The 22,144-nt window shown below is 42.5% G+C and overlaps 1 protein-coding gene across 1 annotated transcript; it reads left to right on the forward strand.

Moving 5' to 3' along the window:
• The first annotated feature begins 275 nt into the window (after positions 1 to 275).
• LOC135537551 (CD276 antigen homolog) lies at positions 276 to 21,421 on the forward strand. Its single transcript, XM_064963688.1, has 8 exons — positions 276 to 400; positions 7,815 to 7,897; positions 8,108 to 8,455; positions 9,126 to 9,446; positions 15,718 to 15,843; positions 16,385 to 16,417; positions 17,594 to 17,632; positions 19,168 to 21,421. The coding sequence occupies exons 2-8, from the start codon at positions 7,825 to 7,827 to the stop codon at positions 19,188 to 19,190; spliced, it is 963 nt and encodes a 320-aa protein (XP_064819760.1). The 5' UTR covers positions 276 to 400; positions 7,815 to 7,824; the 3' UTR covers positions 19,191 to 21,421.
• Positions 21,422 to 22,144: the final 723 nt, after the last annotated feature.

The following is a 22,144-nucleotide window of genomic DNA, read 5'->3' on the forward strand; positions in this document are numbered from 1 at the left end:
TTGAAAACACAATACTTTACAATGACTATTTAATAATACTATGTATTAACCTTGTACTGCATTGGGCTAAATCAGGGTCACAGAGTGTTTATTGGTATTATTAAACAAATCCATGTCAGATATAGAGTTGAAATGTATTCCATTTTTAGTTTGCATCCCAATATTACACTTTACAGCGCATTCTAAACGTATTCAGACGGTGTTCTGGCGCCAGGCAGGTATTAACCATGCCGAAAGGAAAATAGTAGAATACTTTCTGAAGTCATGTACAATAACAGAGACGTCACCCTCGTAATAGCGAAACCGAAAGTAGCCAAACAGCCTGTTGCCGGACGATTTTGCGATCGTTATCAGATCTTTCGACACCTTCTAAACGTCTACAGCCTGTACTGTTTGCGAGGTAAGATTTTTACGTTTTCCGTGTCTGTAGACTATGTTATGTTTTTCTGAATAAATATTCTTAATTGTTGCTCATTGATCTTGTTTTATACATTTGAAAAATAAATGTTAGTGTCTTCGAGACACAATTATTTGTATGTGCAACATTTTAAAAGTTGACCCTGAGAAAAACTAGGTTGCCTGCATGCGGGTTGTTGTGTTATATGCAACTGACAGTGGCTACTCAAAACCATTATGGGTAACGTTAGGCTATGTTTCACGAGGGGTAGATTTGTGAGGTACCGTTACCAGTAATGTTTCTTTGCTTAGGGCTACCCTCAAAATACATGGTGGACTTTCCCTAGTCGAACAGGTTACACCACCTCTTATCTATTTGGATAGTAAAAGAGAAAGTTCGGAGTCCTTTTGTGTTATCATACATTTTAGCGCTTTCTCCACATGTCAAGTATACTATATGGAATTGCTTGTTCGTTTTTGTCCCCAAACCACAACCAGGTGAAATGCCGAGTCCATAAACTGAATTATAGTTATATAACCTCCTTTTCCTTTACTTCCCCTTTATCCGAGCTCTACTTCCCCTTTATCCGATTCTACTGCTAAATGTATTCATTAACTGGTTGATTTACTCCAGATAAAACATGTTTTCTATTAACATTACACCCATACAATGTCTCATTTATTAAAAAAGAAATTGATAATTGCATCACAACCATCTGGGAACGCAAAGGTGCAAGGCGGTACACTCTATATATATTTTTAAAATATATATACTATCAAAGACCAGGTGGAGTACAACGACTGCTAAAACAAAAAATTGAAGAGGAGGGTACTGCACATTTGTTTCTCGATTATTGCATACATTTTTAGCATCCGTAGGCCTATTTTATGCATTTTTCTGTGAAAGGTCCCTCCAGTAGCCCTCACTACGGCGAAAAGAAAATCCCCTATTCTCCCATTGCAGCTGTTTATCCCTATTCTTCAGCTGCATTGGCTCTAGAAGCAATGAGGATATTGTGGGGGACAATAATTCCAACAGCTTTAGTGGCAACTTTAATTAATTCTCCCACACATTGTTTCCTTAATAATATAATGTGTTTCCTTCAGTGAGTGTTATGCTCTTTTGTCTATTTGTATAATGTTCACATTTTATTGCATTTGTCTGTCGAAGAAATAGTTGAAACAGGCATGTTGACAATCCAGGTGGTAGGTGACAAATAGATAGCTTAATAGGGGACAGTTGTCTATGTGAGGCTCTTATTCACACTGAACTTAGTTAAGAGCAATGGTTAACTTGGGATGGGAGAAGTGCAGGAGCTGTCTTTTTACAAGTCGGTCCATTAGACTATGTTCACTGAAATTCACAAATTACATTATGCGATAGAGACCTCTGATCATTCACTGTTAACGGTTTATACACATTTCCCATGATTTCTCCATGACCTTTAACCACATTTCCAAGACTATTATTATAGCCTACATAAAAAAACAAGAAATATTGACACTGGAAAGCTGCTGTGTCTGATCCCATGTAGACCTACCACCTCCTGCCGTTGTGCCCTTGATCAAGGCACTTAGACCCCACATAGAACTGCACTGTCAATCACATGTCAACATGTGGTTAACCCTCCATCTGGAGAGCTCCTAGCTTTTTCAACATTACAACCAAATACTTTTGTCTTTATAAAATAATTCCCTCATTCAATAAATCAGGGATCAAATGGATAAGGTAGGCTACTTCAAAGGTATCTAACTAGACATGTTTATATATATGGCATAAATATTCATGTTTCGGGGGAGATCTATGCACAGCAAGTTATTCGTCAATTAGGCTATTCTTCAAATATTGTTTTACGTTGTCGCAATTACATGGCTACTGTTTAATAGAGGAGAATTCCCATTTTCCAACAGTGCAGATCTATTTAGGCTCTTTAGTGCGGGTGGAAAGGCAACAATGGAATTAATGCTTAGATAGTTATAGTTAACTAGCAAGATAACTGCTACAAGTTCTGTTTTAAATTGGTGATCTAGTTCATCTGTCATTATGTTATACCTGCTGCTGAAATGCTCTCTCTCCTCGGGCAATGGACCACTCACACTGGCACACACACAGCACCACAGACATGCACTGTAGGGTCAATCCGATAATGGATGATGTGTTGTTTTATAATTGATTGATCATATTTAAATGTGTGCTTTCATGAATTACGTTAACAACAATTATGAAACAAATTTCCATGACTTTTCATTTCCTTACAAACGGTTCTACATGGTGTGGCCAAGGCGGCTTCAGGAGGTCCATAGACCATGACAGAAAATGCGTGTGTAACCACAACCTGGCGTCAAAGGAGCATGAATGAATCCTATGATTTCTGGTTAGAGGTAGAAGTGATAATTCACTTCACCCAGAGTTCTTCAATGTGGCAGATAGTGTGGTCCAAAAGGGTTACTTCACTAGAATTCTTTAACATACTATGAATAGTCAGTGTCTCTACCTCAGAACTACAGCTCAATTTCTCTCTCTCTCTCTCTCTCTCTCTCTCTCTCTCTCTCTCTCTCTCTCTCTCTCTCTCTCTCTCTCCACACACTGTACTGTACTCACATGCTGGAGAGACTTGGGCCACTCTGTTTTCATTAATATATAATCTGGGCTTATAAGTGTTAAAACCTCTTAGAGCTACCCCATACTTTTTTCAATTTTCCGCCTGAATCTAACTTCCTGGAGCTTAGGCACAGAACCAAGGATATGCATATTCTTGGTACCATTTGAAAGAAAACACTGAAGTTTGTCTAAATGTGAATTGAATGTAGGATAATATAACACAATAGATCTGGTTTAGATAAAACATGTGTTTTTTTCATTGTATTTTCTTTTTATTGTTGTATCATAATCTTTAAAATGAACAAGACAAAACAAACATTCAGATAGGATGATGGGGACAATTTCAGTGAAAAACATAAGAGGGCAACAGTACTTGTGCAAAGTTTCAGAATGATAAGTTCCAAAATGAGTGTGCAACATGACATTTATCATGAAGTCACCCAGGTGTCCCACACAAGTAGCCCAAATGTACCCAAGTGGCCAAATTGGTGAAGTTATACATTTGAATGGAATAACTATATACATGTTACTGTAATTTAATTATACCAATGTGTTTTCATTAATTGAATTTGATTTGTTCAGTCATTTAATCATAATTTTCCTAACAATACAAAATACCAAAATGGTATTCCCCCCCCCCACACACACACAAAATGGAGAAAAAACATGGGGGAAAAATACACATTTACAAAATAACACTTTCAATATTTGGAAGACCCTCAGTCCTCTACACAATATTATGCTGCTGATGCCAGGTGCCATAGCACATCCATGCCTGAAGAAATACATTTGGGCAGATGAACACCACTTGTGGCAGGAGCTTAATGAACCAGCTTCAGTGGGGCATGGACACCTTGGCACTGGGGGCTCCCATTCGGAGTCAGTGTCACTGTGAAAGAAAATGTTAATTTAGAATAGTTTCACATATGAGCCCTGTATCAACAGGTATAATAAACAGATATATGTAGAGTACAGGGAACATAAGGTCAATCAACGAATCAGTCAATCAACGAAACAGCGGGCAAATCATTGGTGCACAATGATGTCATTACTTGTTGTCTTCAAATCGGTTTCTTTCAGTCAATACGTCCCGCGAAATGACCCATCACGTTTGATTGTGTTACAAACAAACCAGTTGATTGCAATGAAACCAAACATGACTGGAAAAGTCACGTTCTGTGTGTGTATTTACCTCGAATGTGTCTTCGAAAATTGAATGAGACGGAATTCACAACACAAGCGGTTCACAAAATGTTTCGTGTTAGGCTATAAAAATTGATTTTATCAAACAAAAAAACATTCATTGTGTAACAATGAGCATTGGGATTGCAAACAGAGGAAGATCGTCAAAGGTAAACTATTTATTTTATTGCAGTTTGTGATTTTGTTACGCCTGTGCTGGTTGAAATAGTCGTTTTTTTATGGGGCTCTATCCTCAGATAATCACATCGTATTCTTTCGCAGTAAATCCTTTTTTAAATCTGACAACGTTGGATTAGCAAGATTCTAGGCTTTCGAAACATGTGAGACACTTATATTTTCATGAATGTTTAATATGACTATTTATGTAGCGATCATCGTATTTTGTCGAATTTCATCCCGCTACCGGGTTCCGTGCGCAGAGAGGTTAAACATCCAAAATATTTTCAGAAAATAAAGCACCAAGGAGATAAGATAGCATTTGTGTTAAATAAATTGCATAGTTTATTTACAAAAAAAGGAAATTTATGAAAAAACACACTGCAATTTGACATACCAGGTATCAAGCAGAAATGGACTTGAAAAATGAAAATAATTTTGGTTTCCATCAATATTACAAACGTGCAGTATCATATTTATGCTAATATATATTATGTTAACTAATATCAAAGACACGTTTTGGAATTGGCCTAATCAGGACCAAATGATATCTCTGTGACATGATACCCTTTGGATTTATCATTTTAGAATGTCAGTATACTAGCCAGTACACAGTGCAGGTTTTAATCATGACCAGAGGGACCGCCTAAGTGCAAAATTATCCTAGGTAGATTTAAAACAGCATCATTTTGCGGTTCTGGTGAGAACTTGCAAAATGTTTCACAAACTTATCCATGTTGAGGGAGCGTGCCCTCCTTGACTCAACACTGAGAATTCCCGAGGTGACTTAACCTGTCATCAACCATTGTTGTCCCAAGGTGGGTTTTAATCCATTTTAAAGCTGAGAACCTTCTCTCGCAAGAAGCACTGCTGACTGGTGTAATAACAGAAATCTTACAAAGTCGAAATAGCTCATAGAAGGTTCTAGAAGGTTCTAGAAACACAACAAAGTCAAGGAGAGTAGACGGTCTCTCTCTTCCACTTTTCTCTCTCCTATCAAGAAGCCGCTTGGTTTGATGAACCTCATGTTTGAAGTCCTCTAAATCTGACTCAAAGGCAAACCGAGGCTCCTCATTCAGGAATGTTGTACTCTTTGGGTTGAGAGACTGGACCCCTTGCATTATCTTGCAATTCTTCTTTGAAAAACGCCTCTGCAGTTCAGCTGTGAGACTGTCGAGCACCTGATAAAAGATAGCCCTTTGGAAGCTCTCGCCATCACTTTGGTCACTATTGTCCTGTCATACGGTGCTCATCATCAATGAGTCGTGAAATCGTAAGCTTGTTTTAGGCTGTAGTTTATACACTGTTTGTACACTTATTTTGCAGTGCTCTGCAATCTCTTCAACCTCTTTCCATAGTTCTCCAAAATAACCCTCACTTCTGTAGTCCTGTAATGTGTCTGTAAGGGCACCTACTAGATCCACAGCCCTTGCTGGGTCAGGAGAGCTTGATTGGAGCATGTCAGAAAGACATTTGGCATCACCAAGCACTTTACAAAAGGAAACCAAAAGCTCTATGACATGTAAATCAATCTGAGAAAGAAGGCCCCTTGCCTCCAGTGATCTACCACCACTATTTTCAAGTGTGATATCCTGTAGCACTCTCAGAACTGCTGGAAGCCTGTCCCTCAGATTACGGCATGCCATGTATCTGCATGCCCACCTTACATCTGTAATTATCTGTAGTTCCTTGGGCTGCTGCTGTGGATAAAGCTCTTTCTGAACTGCAAGCCACTTGAGATGAACGTACGAGCCAAATACAAAGTTCTAAAGCTTCTGTAGGAGAGCAAAAACTAACTGCCTCAGGCACTGATTTTACAGCATTTACAAGAACCAAATGTAAACAATGTGCATTACAATGCACACAAAATGCAAATCTTGCACTGTTTCTAATCCGTGCAGACACACCAGAATGCTTTCCGCTCGTGACGGATGCACCGTCGTAGCCTTGCCCCACAAGATCATTTCTGTAGTCCAAACCATGTTTTTCAAGGCAATCAATGATCATTTCTGTAAGACCTGCTGCATCTAAGCTGTCAGCTGACTGAAAGTGTAAAGAGCTTTTGTGGATGGCCCCGTTGTAATAGAAAAATACATTTTTTTAATTTTTTTATTCAAATCTTTGATTTCATCTGCAGTTACACTAAAAACGTCACTTTCTTTTACTTCTCTTATTACTTCCCTTTGTACCATCTCAGCTCAGCCCCCAGGAACTTCCTTCTGGATTTGGTGGCTTGTGTACTTAGCATTGCCACATGCATTCATCCTTTTCTCTATGAGAGGGTCATGCTTTGCTATTTCTTCTAAGATTGTCAAAACATGACCCTTGTTGTGAGAGTCATCAGACTCTCGGTGACCTCTCTGCGCTATGTTTTGACTGGCAGTTAATAGGAGCACATCTGCAGTTGTTTTAATGTAAGTACAGTTTTCCTCCACTTTCTTTTTCCGGCCCTCATTTATGACATCTAGCATTGATGAGTTGCTGTCAATAGCCCTTTTATGCTGATTCCAAGCATACATAGCATTGATATGATGCTCTGCCTTCGAATGGAGCTTAAACCCAGGATCTTTAAACAGGGCCTTTTTCCAGTTACAAAGACCAGACTGTGATGTGAAGCCAGATTCAGGTGCATTGGGCAAAGAAAGACTGCCTACAGGCGAAACAATAAATAAAATCTTGATTTACAGAATATTCAATCCATGAATTGTCCTAAAACCAGGAGCTGTTGAAAGCCCTTTTCCTAGTACCATGCTGAGTTCTGGGAAATGTTTTCAAACACTGTACAGGACCCTCTTCTCTGGATCTTGAAATGTCTGAAATACACATGAAATAATGTCTCATGTCTCTATGGAAATGTATAATTAAGGGAGCCACAAGATGAGATACTAACAGCTGCTAGCTAAAATGCATAGTTTAAAGTATAGGCCTGGTCTACCGTTGGATCCTTTTTTGGAACAACATATCTGGTGTTTAATGCAGTAGGGAGGGGCTCGATACAGTAGGGAGGGGCTCGATGACACCTCCTGGCAGCTCTGGCTCACTGTCCTGCTCAGAGCCAGAGGTCTCTGTGTCCTTGATACATCTATTACATTAAAAGAACACAAGAACCATTAGTGTGTAATCACAATAAAAATGCCACAGCCATCAAAACAAGAACACATATGAATCAACAACCAACATTTTAAAGTCAGGCTTAATCTGACAAAATGATCTATTACAAGCTGAATTTAAACTTACATTCTGATGACTGACTGCCTGGTAGATGCTCTGCCCAGGTGGTGGTAGACTGGGTCCTTGTGAAGACTCTGACTAACCTCAGCTAGGGAGCTACTTTTTTTGCAGTCCGGAGTCATTTTGTGTGACAGACAGTGTATAAAGCTACCTCATGCGGTCTATAGACTTACCCCATACTGTTGTGACAAGTGTTGTCATTGTACATTTCTCTCTTCCTACTCAGGAATCCAAAGATGACTTCAGCTACCTCCTTGCTGTTTTTTGCGATCCATTTAGCCTATATCAGCACTGGAAATTCCTCTGAGTGTAAGTAGTGCCATGAATGCCATAATAATGGTTATATACAAAAATAGCTTTCAGCTGGTTACCTTTCTCTGTGGTTTGGGAGAACTGTATATTGTTTTTTTTTGTTTTTTACCAAAAGTTCAATAAGATTGGCCACATGATAAAATTGACTACTATAACATTAATTCTCTCTTGTATTAATGTCAATTTTTTTCTCTGGTATTTTACTAGCAGCATTTGTCAAACTGGAGTGTAAATCAGAATACCATGGGGTTTATGGTCAGCAGTTAATTCTAGGGTGCATTGTCAAACCTGTGGTTGTGGATGTGACCATCATAACGGTGACCTGGAAGAGAATGGGAGCTGCTGCTAAAGCTGATGCTAATTTGTTGGAATACCATAAAGGGAAAAGGGAGCTAACCCCTGGGTTTAAATTTGCTGAGCCATCCTGGAACAAGACGAATATGAATGTGTCCTTGTTGTTGACAAATACCAAGATGGCCGACAAGGGGGTGTATGAATGCATGGTGACCACAGATGTTGGGATTGCCACAGCTACAATCAGCCTCAGTGTCACAGGTGAGTCGTAGACTGTCAACAGTTCAACCAAGTGTGATTTTAGGAAAATATACACATTTGTCAACACAGATTCATGAAAGGAGCAAACTAAATATGTGAGATATTCAGCCAAGCTTGGAGGGCAATAGAAGAATAGACAACATGTTTTTTTAAATGTGTCTCGGCTCATAGGTTATGATGCCCATACGCTGAAAATGCTTTGGAAGGAAGTTTTATTCAACTTTCAATGATGTCACACACACACACACACACACACGCACAAACAAACAAACAAACAAACAGGAAAGAATGTACTAGAGGAGTTCAGATCAATTTGTAAGTGTGTGATTGGACAGCACAGCAGGATATTTGTTAACTTTTTGTTTCAGAATGACAGTGCTCAAATGGCAGCAGTGGAAATTTCCACAACTAGCCTCCACATTTTCTTTCTGCCCATGGTATGCAATCACAGTGTACACAGACCAAATTAGAACATGTCATAGAGATAGAAGAAAGGTAATTCCAGTTTATTAAAATCACTCCTACGGTAATCTCATTCCAAGTTAAAACCATTGGATTGACGTTGAAAAGGTGCAAAGTCCGTCTAGACAATGTTTACCCACTGAAGTTGTTTAACTAACTACTACTCAACCGCATGTATAATATATTGTTCCCTTCCTCCCTCTTCCAGCTAAGTACAAGACTCCAACCATGAGCTCCCTCCCTGAGACCAACATCAAAGAGAACACAGATGTGACCATTTTCTGCAACTCTACAGGCGGGCACCAGACAGGGCTGATCTGGTGGTTTGACGAGTTCGGCAGCAATTGGACGCGCAGTGCTGAACTGGTGGCCAAAGAGACGGATGATGGACTGTTCAGCCTCTCCAGTAAATTCACAGTGCTGAAGGCTACATCCAGTTACACAAACTACACGTGCAAAGTGCTCAATGTTAACGGTGCCGAGGAGGGGATGGCATCATTTGTGATCCAGTTTGCGTCGCGAGACTTAGGTACGTGCTGCCGTGCCTGCTACCTATGGGTATGAATATGTTGGTGATGTCATCCTTTGTAAAAGCAGGATCAAGTCCAAAACCTGCCAGTCTCTCGTAATTCCCTCATCCTGACCCTGATAATTGTAAAACAATTCAGCCTTAATCTAGTCTACTTTATTAACATAGGCCTTTTAACGGCATCTTTATCACATTTCTGAACGCAATAAAAGTCAGCCTTATAATGAGAGAACAACATGTCACTGAGGAGTGGAGTAGATCAGGCCATAACATGCTCCCATATCTGACTGAACATCTTCCTTGAAACTGGAAAAAATAAAAATGCTTGTCTTGATTTGTGTAAGAAAATATAGATAGCAATAGTAATGGCATCTTTTTGTAGTCACTAACTCCCCCAATGGTTTGTTGGACGAAGCCTATGGGGAAATGAATGGAGTTTTTGTAGAGTTTTTGGATAAACGCCAAAAATAAGGTCTGTGATAAGCATAGGCTTAGGAGATCTTATATGTTTTGTTCTACGAGAGAATCTTCATCAGTTAGCATAACTTTTTGTGAATTTTGAAGCCTTTATGTAATTTAATAAAGCACATAAAGGCTTCATAAATCACAAAGGCCATGTTAACTGACTGATAGTATCTCATAGAACAAAATGTATAAAATCTCCAAAACCTTTGTTAACCTCTGACCTTATTTTCGGCATTTATCTCAAAACCATATTCTTTCCCCATTCTTTTTCAACATAGGAATGGCTGAACGAACCAAGAGTAACTCCTTTTACGGTCCTCCAGCTGTTGTTCTTGTATCTAATGCCAAAACAAATTGTTCTTAGCAATGGCAAGTAAAGTAGCCCAGTCAATGACCAAAAGGGACCTCTGGTCTCATGGGTGGAATGTTATTTTCCTTTCTTTCTTTAAAAACAAACAAACCCAGTGTCTCTATGTCAAAAGGGTTTTGTTATATTTCAGTCTTCAAGATTTGTTTAAGACTAATAATCTCTCTGTGTGACCTTGATTTAGCCCACTGCAGTAAAAGGTTATTAAGATGCATGCAGATTTGAACAGAGCTCAAGTCTGTGTGTGTGAAATGCCCTGATACTGACATTGACCCAAGCACAACTAACCTTTTTGTCAGCGATTGGGTGCAGAGTGAAAGCGGAGTCAGGCGCAGGACACAGGTATGGAGCAATCCAACTGAATTTACTCAAAGAATAAAGCAAAATTCCAAAATGGAACATACAACAAAACTCTAACACGAACACAACCACTAATGACATAAACAATCACGGACAGAACAGAAATGTATGTCAGATGGTAAAACAGGGAATGTAATGAGCGAATGTAAAACCGGTGTGTATGTAATCAGACAAAACAAAACGAAACAGAAAAATGGATTGGTAGTGACTAGAAAGCCGGTGACGTCGACCACTGAACACCACCCGAACAAGGAGAAGGGCCGACAGTAACCCCCCCTTGATGCACGGCTCCAGCAGCGTGCCGACACCGGCCTCGGGGACGACCAGGAGGACGGGACGCAGGGCGATCAGGGTGGAGACGGTGAAACTCCTGTAGTAATGAGGGATCTAGGATGTCATCCACCGGTACCCATCATCTCTCCTCCGGGCCGTACCCCTACCACTCCACGAGGTACTGAGGCCCCTCGCCCGACGCCTTGAGTCCATGATGGCTCGCACGGTATATGCCGGGAACCCCTCGATGTCCAGAGGGGGCGTAGGAACCTCCCGCACCTCAGACTGCTGGAGCGGACCAGCCTCCACCGGCCTGAGGAGAGACATATGGAACGAGGGGTTAATGTGATAATCAGGGGGGGAGTTGTAACCTATAACAAACCTCGTTCAGTCTCCTCAGGACTTTAAATGGCCCCACAAACCACGGACCCAGAATCCGGCAGGGCAGGTGAAGGGGCAGGTTTCAGGTCGAGAGCCAGACCCGATCCTCCGGTGCATACACCGGGGCCTCACTGCGGTAGCGGTCAGCACTCGCCTTTTGCCTCCTGACGGTCCGTTGTAGCCGCACATGAGTGCCGAAACCATTCATCCACCGCAGGAGCCTCGATCTGGCTCTGATGCCATGGTGCCAGGACCGGCTGATAACCCAGCACACATTGAAATGGTGATAGGTTGGCGGAGGGAGTTTTGGGCCATCTCCGCCCAGGGGATGTAAACCGCCCACTCCCTCGGCCGGTCCCGGCAATAGGACCGCAGAAACCCACAACGACCAGAATCGTGGTGTTACCTCGCGACGGGGGAAGATCCATCACGAAATCCACCGATAGGTGTGACCATGGTTGTTGTTGTTACGGGAAGGGGTTGTAATTTCCCTCTGGGCAGGTGTCTAGGTGGCCTGCACTGTGCGCATACCGAACAGGAGGAAACATACACCCTCACGTCCTTAGCTAAAGTGGGCCACCAGTACTTCCCAGCAAGGCAGCGCACCGTCCGACCGATGCCAGGATGACCAGAGGAGGGTGACGTGTGAGCCCAACAGATCAAATGATCGCGGACATCAAACGGAAATGTATAGACGCCCAGCTGGACACTCGGGGGAGTGGGCTCTGCACGTGACGCCCGCTCGTTGTCCGCATCCACCTCCCATACCACCGGTGCCACCAGGTGAGAAGCTGGAATTATGGGAGTGGGATCCGTGGACCGCTCCTCTGTTTCATACATCTGGGGCAGTGCGTCTGCCTTAACGTTCTGGGATCCTGGTTTGTAGGAAAGGGTGTAAACAAAACGGGTGAAAAACATGCCTGACGAGGGTTCAGTCTCCTCGCTGCTCCAGATTGCGGTGGTCAGCCCAAATGAGAAAAGGGTGTCTAGCCCCCTCAAGCCAATGTCTCCACGCTTTCAGAGCCATGACAACAGCTAACAACTCCAGGTCCCCCCCATCATAGTTTCGCTCCGCCGGGCTGAGCTTCTTAGAAAATAATGCACAGGAGCTTTAGTGGCGTACCCGAACGCTGAGACAGCACAGTCCCTATCCCTGCCTCGGACGCGTCCACCTCAACTATGAACACTAAGGAGGAATCAGGATGAGCCAACACGGGAGCCGAGGTAAACAGAGCCTTCAGGTGACCAAAAGCCCTGTCCGCCCCAGCTGTCCACTGCAGTCACACCGGTCCCCCCTTCAGCAGTGAGGTAATGGGAGCCGCTACCTGACCAAAACCCCGGATAAATCTCCGGTAGTAGTTGGCAAACCCTAAAAACCGCTGCACCTCCTTTACCGTGGTTGGAGTCGGCCAATTACGCACGGCTGAAATGGGGTCATTCTCCATCTCCACCCCTGACGCTGAAAAGCGGTACCCTAGGAAGGAGACGGACTGTTGGAAGAACAGACATTTCTCAGCCTTGACGTACAGGTCATTCTCCATCTCCACCCCTGACGCTGAAAAGCGGTACCCTAGGAAGGAGACGGACTGTTGGAAGAACAGACATTTCTCAGCCTTGACGTACAGGTCATTCTCCATCTCCACCCCTGACGCTGACAGGCGGTACCCTAGGAAGGAGATGGACTGTTGGAAGAAAAGACATTTCTCAGCCTTGACGTACAGGTCATTCTCCATCTCCACCCCTGACGCTGACAGGCGGTACCCTAGGAAGGAGATGGACTGTTGGAAGAAAAGACATTTCTCAGCCTTGACGTACAGGTCATTCTCCATCTCCACCCCTGACGCTGAAAAGCGGTACCCTGGGAAGGAGATGGACTGTTGGAAGAAAAGACATTTCTCAGCCTTGACGTACAGGTCATTCTCCATCTCCACCCCTGACGCTGAAAAGCGGTACCCTAGGAAGGAGATGGACTGTTGGAAGAAAAGACATTTCTCAGCCTTGACGTACAGGTCATGTTCCAAAAGTCTACCAAGCACCCTGCGTACCAGGAACACATGCTCGGCGCGTGTAGCGGAGTATATTAGAATGTCATCTATATACACCACTTGACCCTACCCGTGCAGGTCCCTAAAAATCTCATCTACAAAGGATTGGAAGACTGATGGAGCATTCATCAACCCGTACGGCATGACGAGGTACTCACAATGCCCAGAAGTGGTGCTAAATGCTGTCTTCCACTCATCTCCCGCCCGGATACGCACCAGGTTGTAAGCGCTCCTGAGGTCCAATTTTGTGAAGAAACGTGCCCCGTGTAATGACTCTGTCATACTGGCTATGAGCGGTAGCGGGTAACTGTATTTTACCGTGATCTTATTTAAACCTCGCTAATCAATACATGGGCGCAAAACTCCATCCTTTTTCTTCACAAAAAAGAAACTTGAGGAGACAGGTGAGATGGAAGGTTGAATGTATCCCTGTCCCAGAGATTCAGTGACATATGTCTCCATAGCCACCGTCTCCTCCTGTGACAGAGGATACACATGACTCCTGGGAAGTGCAGCATCTACCAAGAGATCTATCGCACAATCCCCCTGTCAATGGGGTGGTAATTGAGTTGCCTTCTTTTTACAGAAGGCAAGTGCCAAATCGGCATATTCGGGAGGAATGTGCATGGTGGAAACCTGGTTTGGACTTTCCACCATAGTGGCACCGAAGGAAACACCTACACACCTCCCTGACCACTGACAGGACCATTCCTTGAGAGCCCTCTGTTGCCACGAAATAATAGGATCATGAGAGGCCAACCAAGGAACACCCAATACAACAGGAAACGCAGGATAGTCGTTCAGGAAGACACTAATTCTCTCCTCGTGATCCCCATGCGTTCTCATAGCAATGGGCACTTTGACCTCCCCAATTAGCCCCGACCCCAAAGGACGACTATCTAAGGCATATACAGGGAAGGGAACATCAACAGGAACAATAGAGATCCCTAATCTATGTGCTAAGGAGAGGTCAATAAAATTCCCAGCTGCACCTGAATCTACTAGCACCTTATGCTGGGAATGTGGGGAGAACTCAGGAAATTCTATAGGTAACCACATGTCTGCAACAGGGGGCTCTGGGTGAGTTGTGTGTGCCTACTCACCTGGGATGACCCACCAGTGCTCCGCCTGCTACCTCAACCTCCTGGAGAACCACCCCAGCACCGACCAGCAGTGTGCCCTCTGCGGCCACAGCTGGTGCAGGGAATGGTCCCCCCTCCGGTCCCCCTCATAGCAGCCCCTCCTAACTCCATAGGTGTGGCATCCAATGTGCTGGGTAATGGAACGGGCGGACCCCGATCCAGACGTCCACGGGAGGCCAACAGGTTATCCAGCCGGATAGACAAGTCCACCAGCTGGTCCAGGTTGAGAGTAGTGTCCCTGCAGGCTAGCTCCCTACGTACGTCCTCACGTAGACTACACCTGTAGTAGTCGATCAGGGCCCGCTCATTCCATCCCGCACCAGCTGCCAGAGTCCAGTGCGGAAGTCCAGTGCGAACTCTTGAGCGCTCCTCATCTCCTGTCTTAGATGAAAAACTCTCTCCCGCCGCTCTCCCTTCAGGTGGATGATCAAAAACTGCCCAGGAGCGGAGGGAGAAGTCCTCGTAGTCATCCAGAGTCGGACCTTCCCTTCCCCAGATGGTGTTGGCCCACTCCAGGGCTTTTCCAGTTAGGCAGGAGATGAGAGCGCCCACTCTCTCGCGTCCGGAAGGAGCTGGCTGAACAGCTGGAGTAGGATACCCTGGCTCCTGTGAGAAAGAGGCGAATTCAACTGGGACTTGACGACGGAGGGGTGGACATCAGTGTAGGTTGAGGCGCGGGTGGAGGTGTAGTAGCGTTGACAGGAAAGCCTCCTCTCCCATCTGTCCATAGTTTACAACACACGATCCATGGCTGACCCTAGCCGGTTTAACATGGTGCTGCTGAACTCGCTCCTCTACTGGGAGAGAAGGACTGGCTGTACCTGCTGACTCCATTTGAATGGTCTGTAATTCTGTCAGCGATTGGGTGCAGAGTGAAAGTGGAGTCAGGCGCAGGACACAGGTATGGAGTAATCCAACTGAATTTACTCAAAGAATAAAGCAAAATTCCAAAATGGAACATAAAACAAAACTCTAACACGAACACAACCACATAAACAGTCACAGACAGAACAGAAGGGGGGAATGTAAAACCGGTGTGTATGTAATCAGACAAAACAAAACGAAACAGAAAAATGGATCGGTAGTGACTAGAAAGCCGGTGACGTCGACCGCCGAACACCACCCGAACAAGGAGAAGGGCCGACTTCGGTAGAAGTCGTGACACTTTTTTACTTGACTTCATATGAATTGCCTATTTATTTTGTAACTCCTAATTTCTGTCCATTTTGTCTGTCCAGGTGTTAAAAGTGACCACTTGGATATTGCCTCCACCACCAAATGGCTAACCCCGGTTGCAGTCATAGGCTCTCTGATCATTGGACTCCTTGCTGCACTGCTGTTCTTTAAGAGGCGCTCTGCCCAACGTAAGTGCATTAATTGTCATACTCATGTATCTGATCATGTACCTGTTTGTCATGCTAGCTGGTGCTAGATTAACCTGTACAGTGGCCTGCCTCTGCCAAGTCTGCATGCTCTGGCAGTCATCCATTTTGGCCTTGCATGGGGGATTACACAACCTGTAATGTTGTCTGGTAACTCAGCCAATCAATTAATAAGGGATCATAGCTTTCACCTGGATTCACCTGGTCAGTCTATTTCATGGAAAGAGCAGGTGTTCATTGATGTTTTGTATACTCAGTGTATAATATTGTAATAAAACTATAATCTGTTAATGGATTAAGCATTAACCTCACTTGTAGGCTATTTATTGTTAATCTGTTAATGGATTAAGCATTAACCTCACTTGTAGGCTATTTATTGTTAATCTGTTAATGGATTAAGCATTAACCTCACTTGTAGGCTATTTATTGTTCATCAGCATCGCTTTTGGTTTAATGATGATCTTTTTGATTTAATTTGTTTTAAGCTAAATTGTAATCGTAGGTTTTATGTCCATTTTGACAGGAGCTCGAAGGCATTCCACCTTCCCATTAATGAGTATGTCCTTCAATATTCAGTATATGTCATTTTAATTTGTCACTTTGAGTTTATGGTTTCCCATCTTTCCTAGACAGTTCACAGAAGTCACTGTAAAAGCAATACATATACTTTATAATGACCAACATCATATTTTGAATATTTTATCAAAATTTTAACTCAACAAGTGAAAATGATTACATTTTCCAAGGCAAAAACAACACTCCGTAATGCATTCACATAGCCTGAGTGCCAGTCTGTTTGGGCTATCATGCCAACCCCTTGTCACTCATTGTCATGCCTACACCTCTTTGTCTTGACAATGAGCTAAGGAGTTGGCAAGAGTAGTACAAACAGATAGTTGACCAGGCTAGCATTCACATGCTTTTGGTTTGTGAAACTAGCCACTCAGCCTTGGACAGTAAAACTGTGAAACTGTGGCCACTCACCCCAGAACACGTCTGTCTGTTCTCACCCTTCCAAATCTCCTTACTAACCACATCCTCTATCAGTTCCTCTTTACTGTTGCTTCAGAGGGAGATACTTTCTTTACATTGTCTGATATGCTGTACATACAGGATCTGTCCTATCAGTCCAGGGCAGGTGTTGGGGCCTCCAGGGGCAAAAATGGGCCTGTGGGTTAGACATTATTGCCTGTTTGTTAGATTTCTGGTCCCAGTTCGTCCCGGTATCTGTCCCTGTATAATATCTGATATGCTGTACACACAGTATCTGACTTAGCTATCCTATTAAACATGACTACTCAGGTGATTTAATGTAGGTCAAAGGGTAGTGTTTCTTCCGTCACAAGTGGAGTAGAAAATGGAGGCCGGATGATTACTAATTGTTTACCAAACCAGTTGGCGATGATGATGGCTCTGCTTTACCATTGTTCTCATGAGGAAATCTTAAGAATTGACTTACCCCTTTTCTAATTAAGGTAGTTAAGCTGCATGGCTGTAGTGAAGGAAGATTATTTCTTTGGGTCATACTATTATGTAATGCTGGGTGAAATATGGGCCTACCTGCACTGAGAGGAAAGACTTGCTGTCTTGACTAACTTTTCTCTTTCTGCCCAACTCTTAATTCTACTGAACTTTGGAGAAGACAATGCTCCTCTGGAGACTTAAACGTTAGATGACATTCCTCCACAATATGTCACAGATTAGCTTCTCACTTAGTATTTTTCTTTTTTAGGTGGCCACCAACAGCATGATCAATATGTTGAGGCAGGAGGTACTGTATCCACGTGTTCAATCTACAATTAATATATTTATATTGTAAATCTAATGAATATACAGTGGGGCAAAAACATATTTAGTCAGCCACCAATTGTGCAAGTTCTCCCACTTAAAAAGATGAGAGAGGCCTGTAATTTTCATCATAGGTACACTTCAACTATGACAGACAAAATGAGAAAAAAAATCCAGAAAATCACATTGTAGGATTTTTTATGAATTTATTTGCAAATTATGGTGGAAAATAAGTAATTGGTCACCTACAAACAAGCAAGATTTCTGGCTCTCACAGACCTGTAACTTCTTCTTTAAGAGGCTCCTCTGTCCTCCACTCGTTACCTGTATTAATGGCACCTGTTTGAACTTATCAGTATAAAAGACACCTGTCCACAACCTCAAACAGTCACACTCCAAACTCCACTATGGCCAAGACCAAAGAGCTGTCAAAGTACACCAGAAACAAAATTATAGACCTGCACCAGACTGGGAAGACTGAATTGGTTTGAAGAAATCAACTGTGGGAGCAATTATTAGGAAATTGAAGATCTACAAGACCGCTGATAATCTCCCTCGATCTGGGGCTCCACGCAAGATCTCACCCCGTGGGGTCAAAATGATCACAAGAACGGTGAGCAAAATTCCCAGAACCACACGGGGGGACCTAGTGAATGACCTGCAGAGAGCTGGGACCAAAGTAACAAAGACTACCATCAGCAAGGGCATTGAAGATGAAACGTGGCTGGGTCTTTCTGCATGACAATGATCCCAAACACACCGCCCGGGCAATGAAGGAGTGGCTTCGTAAGAAGCATTTCAAGGTCCTGGAGTGGCCTAGCCAGTCTCCAGATCTCAACCCCATAGAAAATCTTTGGAGGGAGTTGAACGTCCATGTTGCCCAGCAACAGCCCCAAAACATCACTGCTCTAGAGGAGATCTGCATGGAGGAATGGGCAAAAATACCAGCAACAGTGTGTGAAAACCTTGTGAAGACTTACAGAAAACGTTTGACCTCTGTCATTGCCAACAAAGGGTATATAACAAAGTATTGAGAAACTTGTTATTGACCAAATACTTATTTTCCACCATAATTTGCAAATAAATTCATAAAAAATCGTACAATGTGATTTTCTGGATTTGTTTTTCTCATTTTGTCTGTCATAGTTGAAGTGTACCTATGATGAAGATTACAGGCCTCTCTCATCTTTTTAAGTGGGGGAACTTGCACAATTGGTGGCTGACAATACTTTTATGCCCCACTGTATCTATCTAAAACATATTGTATCAACATCTACTGTATTTATAATAGCTCTCTTGCTATTCAGCATCATAGCTTCATAGGGGACATGTTTTTTATTTTTTTATGATTGATTATCCTCTCGTTAACCTTGTAGTTATCTTGTAGTTTACATGCTGCTCTTGCTCCTTGTAATGATTAGTGAAGTGTCTCCTGTTTTTACTTTCTATTAATTTGTAACAATATGCTCCTTCTCTCTCTCTCGCCTTCTCTCTTTTGCTCTCTCTCCCTGTCGCCAGGTCTAAACAGCGACAGGAGCTGATTAGTCAACTGGCAGTCTCTGGAAGGGGCTGTTTCCTTGACGATCAATAAGGAGCTTGTCACCATCACTGTCCTATGATGGACTGTTTCCTGTTAAGTGTTCGGTGACAGTCACTTTGGCACTCAGGTCATTCTGATTTGAGGCATTTGTTTCTTCATAATCTACTGAGGATGCCAGCCTTTAAGCACTGTGGTTGATTACAAATTATATAACTCTTTAACAGCCTATGTTTAAAAGCCTAACATGAATGGTTATATACAGAGTTGCCATGGTGCAGGTAAACTGTAGATTCTACCAGCATGATTGTTATAACTCAGGTCTGCTAAGAGTACTGTGAAAATTCTTTGCAACTTCCGGTGCAGGTTTACAGGCTGTTCCTGCTTTAAGTTTTAACAGTGGTCAAGTAGGCTACTGTGGCTATTTGATCATAATGTAGGCCTACCAGAGTGGCCTACCGTAATAAACAATGGAGAAAATGCATCCCATAACATTATAACATGGAAATAGCTGTTCTGTCATTCAGCCAACAGTAGCAGCCAATGTGTGGTGTTTAATGTAAGTCTACATTCCATGAGACTTTTGAAAAAAACATGTAGGGCTTGACATGAACCTGTTTATCCACTTGTCCTTCAAACAAGGAGGTGATTGAAAATGTTGTGTTGTTTGATGCAAGAAACCACTTGCATCATTATTCCCATACCATTATTACAGAGAATGATACAAATTATGCTACCCTCTGCCTGTTGGCTACTTAGCGTATTCAAGGCTGAAATGCACACATTTTGTGTTCTTGTGGGAAGCAATCACCCCCCCCCCCCCAATTTCTGACTACAAATTATCAATAACTGGGCTAATAACTCACTAACTAGTGAACAAATGTGCACAAGTCGCTACATTTAGTTCTTGCTTTGATCTACTCACAACCGCTCATGCTGTAAAAACAGTCCAGTTCAAAGTGAATGGCACAGATCTATATATGGCAATGGTCTATTTGTATATAGGCCTACTGCAGCTCTGATTGGTTATGGCACACTGGTCTGTGTAGAATACAAGTCTGCCTGTCAATGCAATATAATCCTACTCTGCACATGCGCAGCTTAGAGGGAACATTGTTCACGAGTGTACACAGCACTTCAAAAAGATGAAGTGAAACTAATTTCGCCTCTGAGGGTTCGTAAGACTGTACAGTGCAATACGACATGTTTCATTTGACCAAATATTTGTTGATCATCAGGTTTCAATAGATACTGCTGTGCCTGCCACTGTCCTCCCTGGGCTTTCATTCTGCTACAATGTATATGAGAAGAAATGTTATGCTAAATAGTACATTACTTTTGCCATTTTGAAGTCATCCTTTGTCTTGGCTTTGTGTAATATCTGGAACTTATTGTAACATTAAACCAACCTTGTTACCAACAGCCAGCCTGTTGCTTCAACAGTGCTACCGCAGCAGGTTCTTTTGTTTTGTCCTTCCTCTTTCTGCTGCTGGAAAATTCAGATCTATGTCTATGTCTTGCCCAGGCCCGCCTCCATGAAGTCAGTTTAATGGAACGCAACAGTAAATATGAAAACCGATGGACTAGAGTCAATTATTAATCAGAGAGAATTGGTATCAGTTTCAAGGGGACGTAAACATCTTCACCTGGTGGTTGATTATGATCATTTTGGAAAAACATTTCAAAACATTTTGTGTTTTGCAAGGGGCAGCAATTGTCTTGTATTTATATAGTGATCGTTTCAGTTCACATTTTACTGCTATCATGTTGCTGGTGATGGCGTTACATATCGACTGAGAAATCTGTTGTTGTATTGAGGTAACTTGAGGTGAATGCCATCCACAGCAAGACTATACCTCCCACAATTCCTTCCAAGCCTTCTACAGTATCTGTTCCTTCTTGCTTAAGTGCATACTTGGCAGTTGGCACTGTAGATACAGATATGATTGACCTATCTCTATGCCAGCCTGCATGGAACTAGTCTGGGCTCTTTGATCTTTTTTGTTGTTGTTGATTTTTGCTCGGCTCTAATATGGTGGCTTGAGATGTTTGTGTGTAAAGTTATGACTATTTGCCAATTCTAACAAAATTAAGACATGTTATTTCATAGTGTAAGAGGCCAAGATGAGAGAGGACTCCTGTCTGTATATGAAGTGATTGTCAAGTGATTTGATAATAGGTACAAAAAAAGACAATATAATATTGTAATAAAACTATAATCTATTAATGCATCAACTGCACTTGTAGGCTATTTATTGTTCATCAGCATCGCTTTTGGTTTAATGATGATCTTTTTTATTTAATTTGTTTTAAGCTAAATTGTAATAGTAGGTTTTGTGTCCATTTTGACAGGAGCTCGAAGGCAGTCCTGTATGTCCTTCACTATTCAGTAAATGTCATTTTTAATTTGTCACTTTGAGTTTATGGTTTCCCATCTTTCCTAGACAGTTCACAGAAGTCACTGTAAAAGCAATACAATACATGTCTGCTTGAGGCCTATGTACCTTACCCCATATGTACCTTACCCCATATGTACCTTACTCCATATGTACCTTACTCCATATGTACCTTACCCCATATGTACCTTACCCCATATGTACCTTACTCCATATGTACCTTACCCCATATGTACCTTACTCCATATGTACCTTACCCCATATGTACCTTACCCCATATGTACCTTACTCCATATGTACCTTACCCCACATGTACCTTACCCCATATGTACCTTACCCCATATGTACCTTACCCCATATGTACCTTGCTCCATATGTACCTTACCCCATATGTACCTTACTCCATATGTACCTTACCCCATATGTACCTTACTCCATATGTACCTTACCCCATATGTAACTTACCCCATATGTACCTTACCCCATATGTACCTTACCCCATATGTACCTTACTCCATATGTACCTTACCCCATATGTAACTTACCCCATATGTACCTTACC

The sequence above is a fragment of the Oncorhynchus masou genome, chromosome 5 (assembly GCF_036934945.1).
Source record: "Oncorhynchus masou masou isolate Uvic2021 chromosome 5, UVic_Omas_1.1, whole genome shotgun sequence".
NCBI lineage: Eukaryota > Metazoa > Chordata > Actinopteri > Salmoniformes > Salmonidae > Oncorhynchus > Oncorhynchus masou.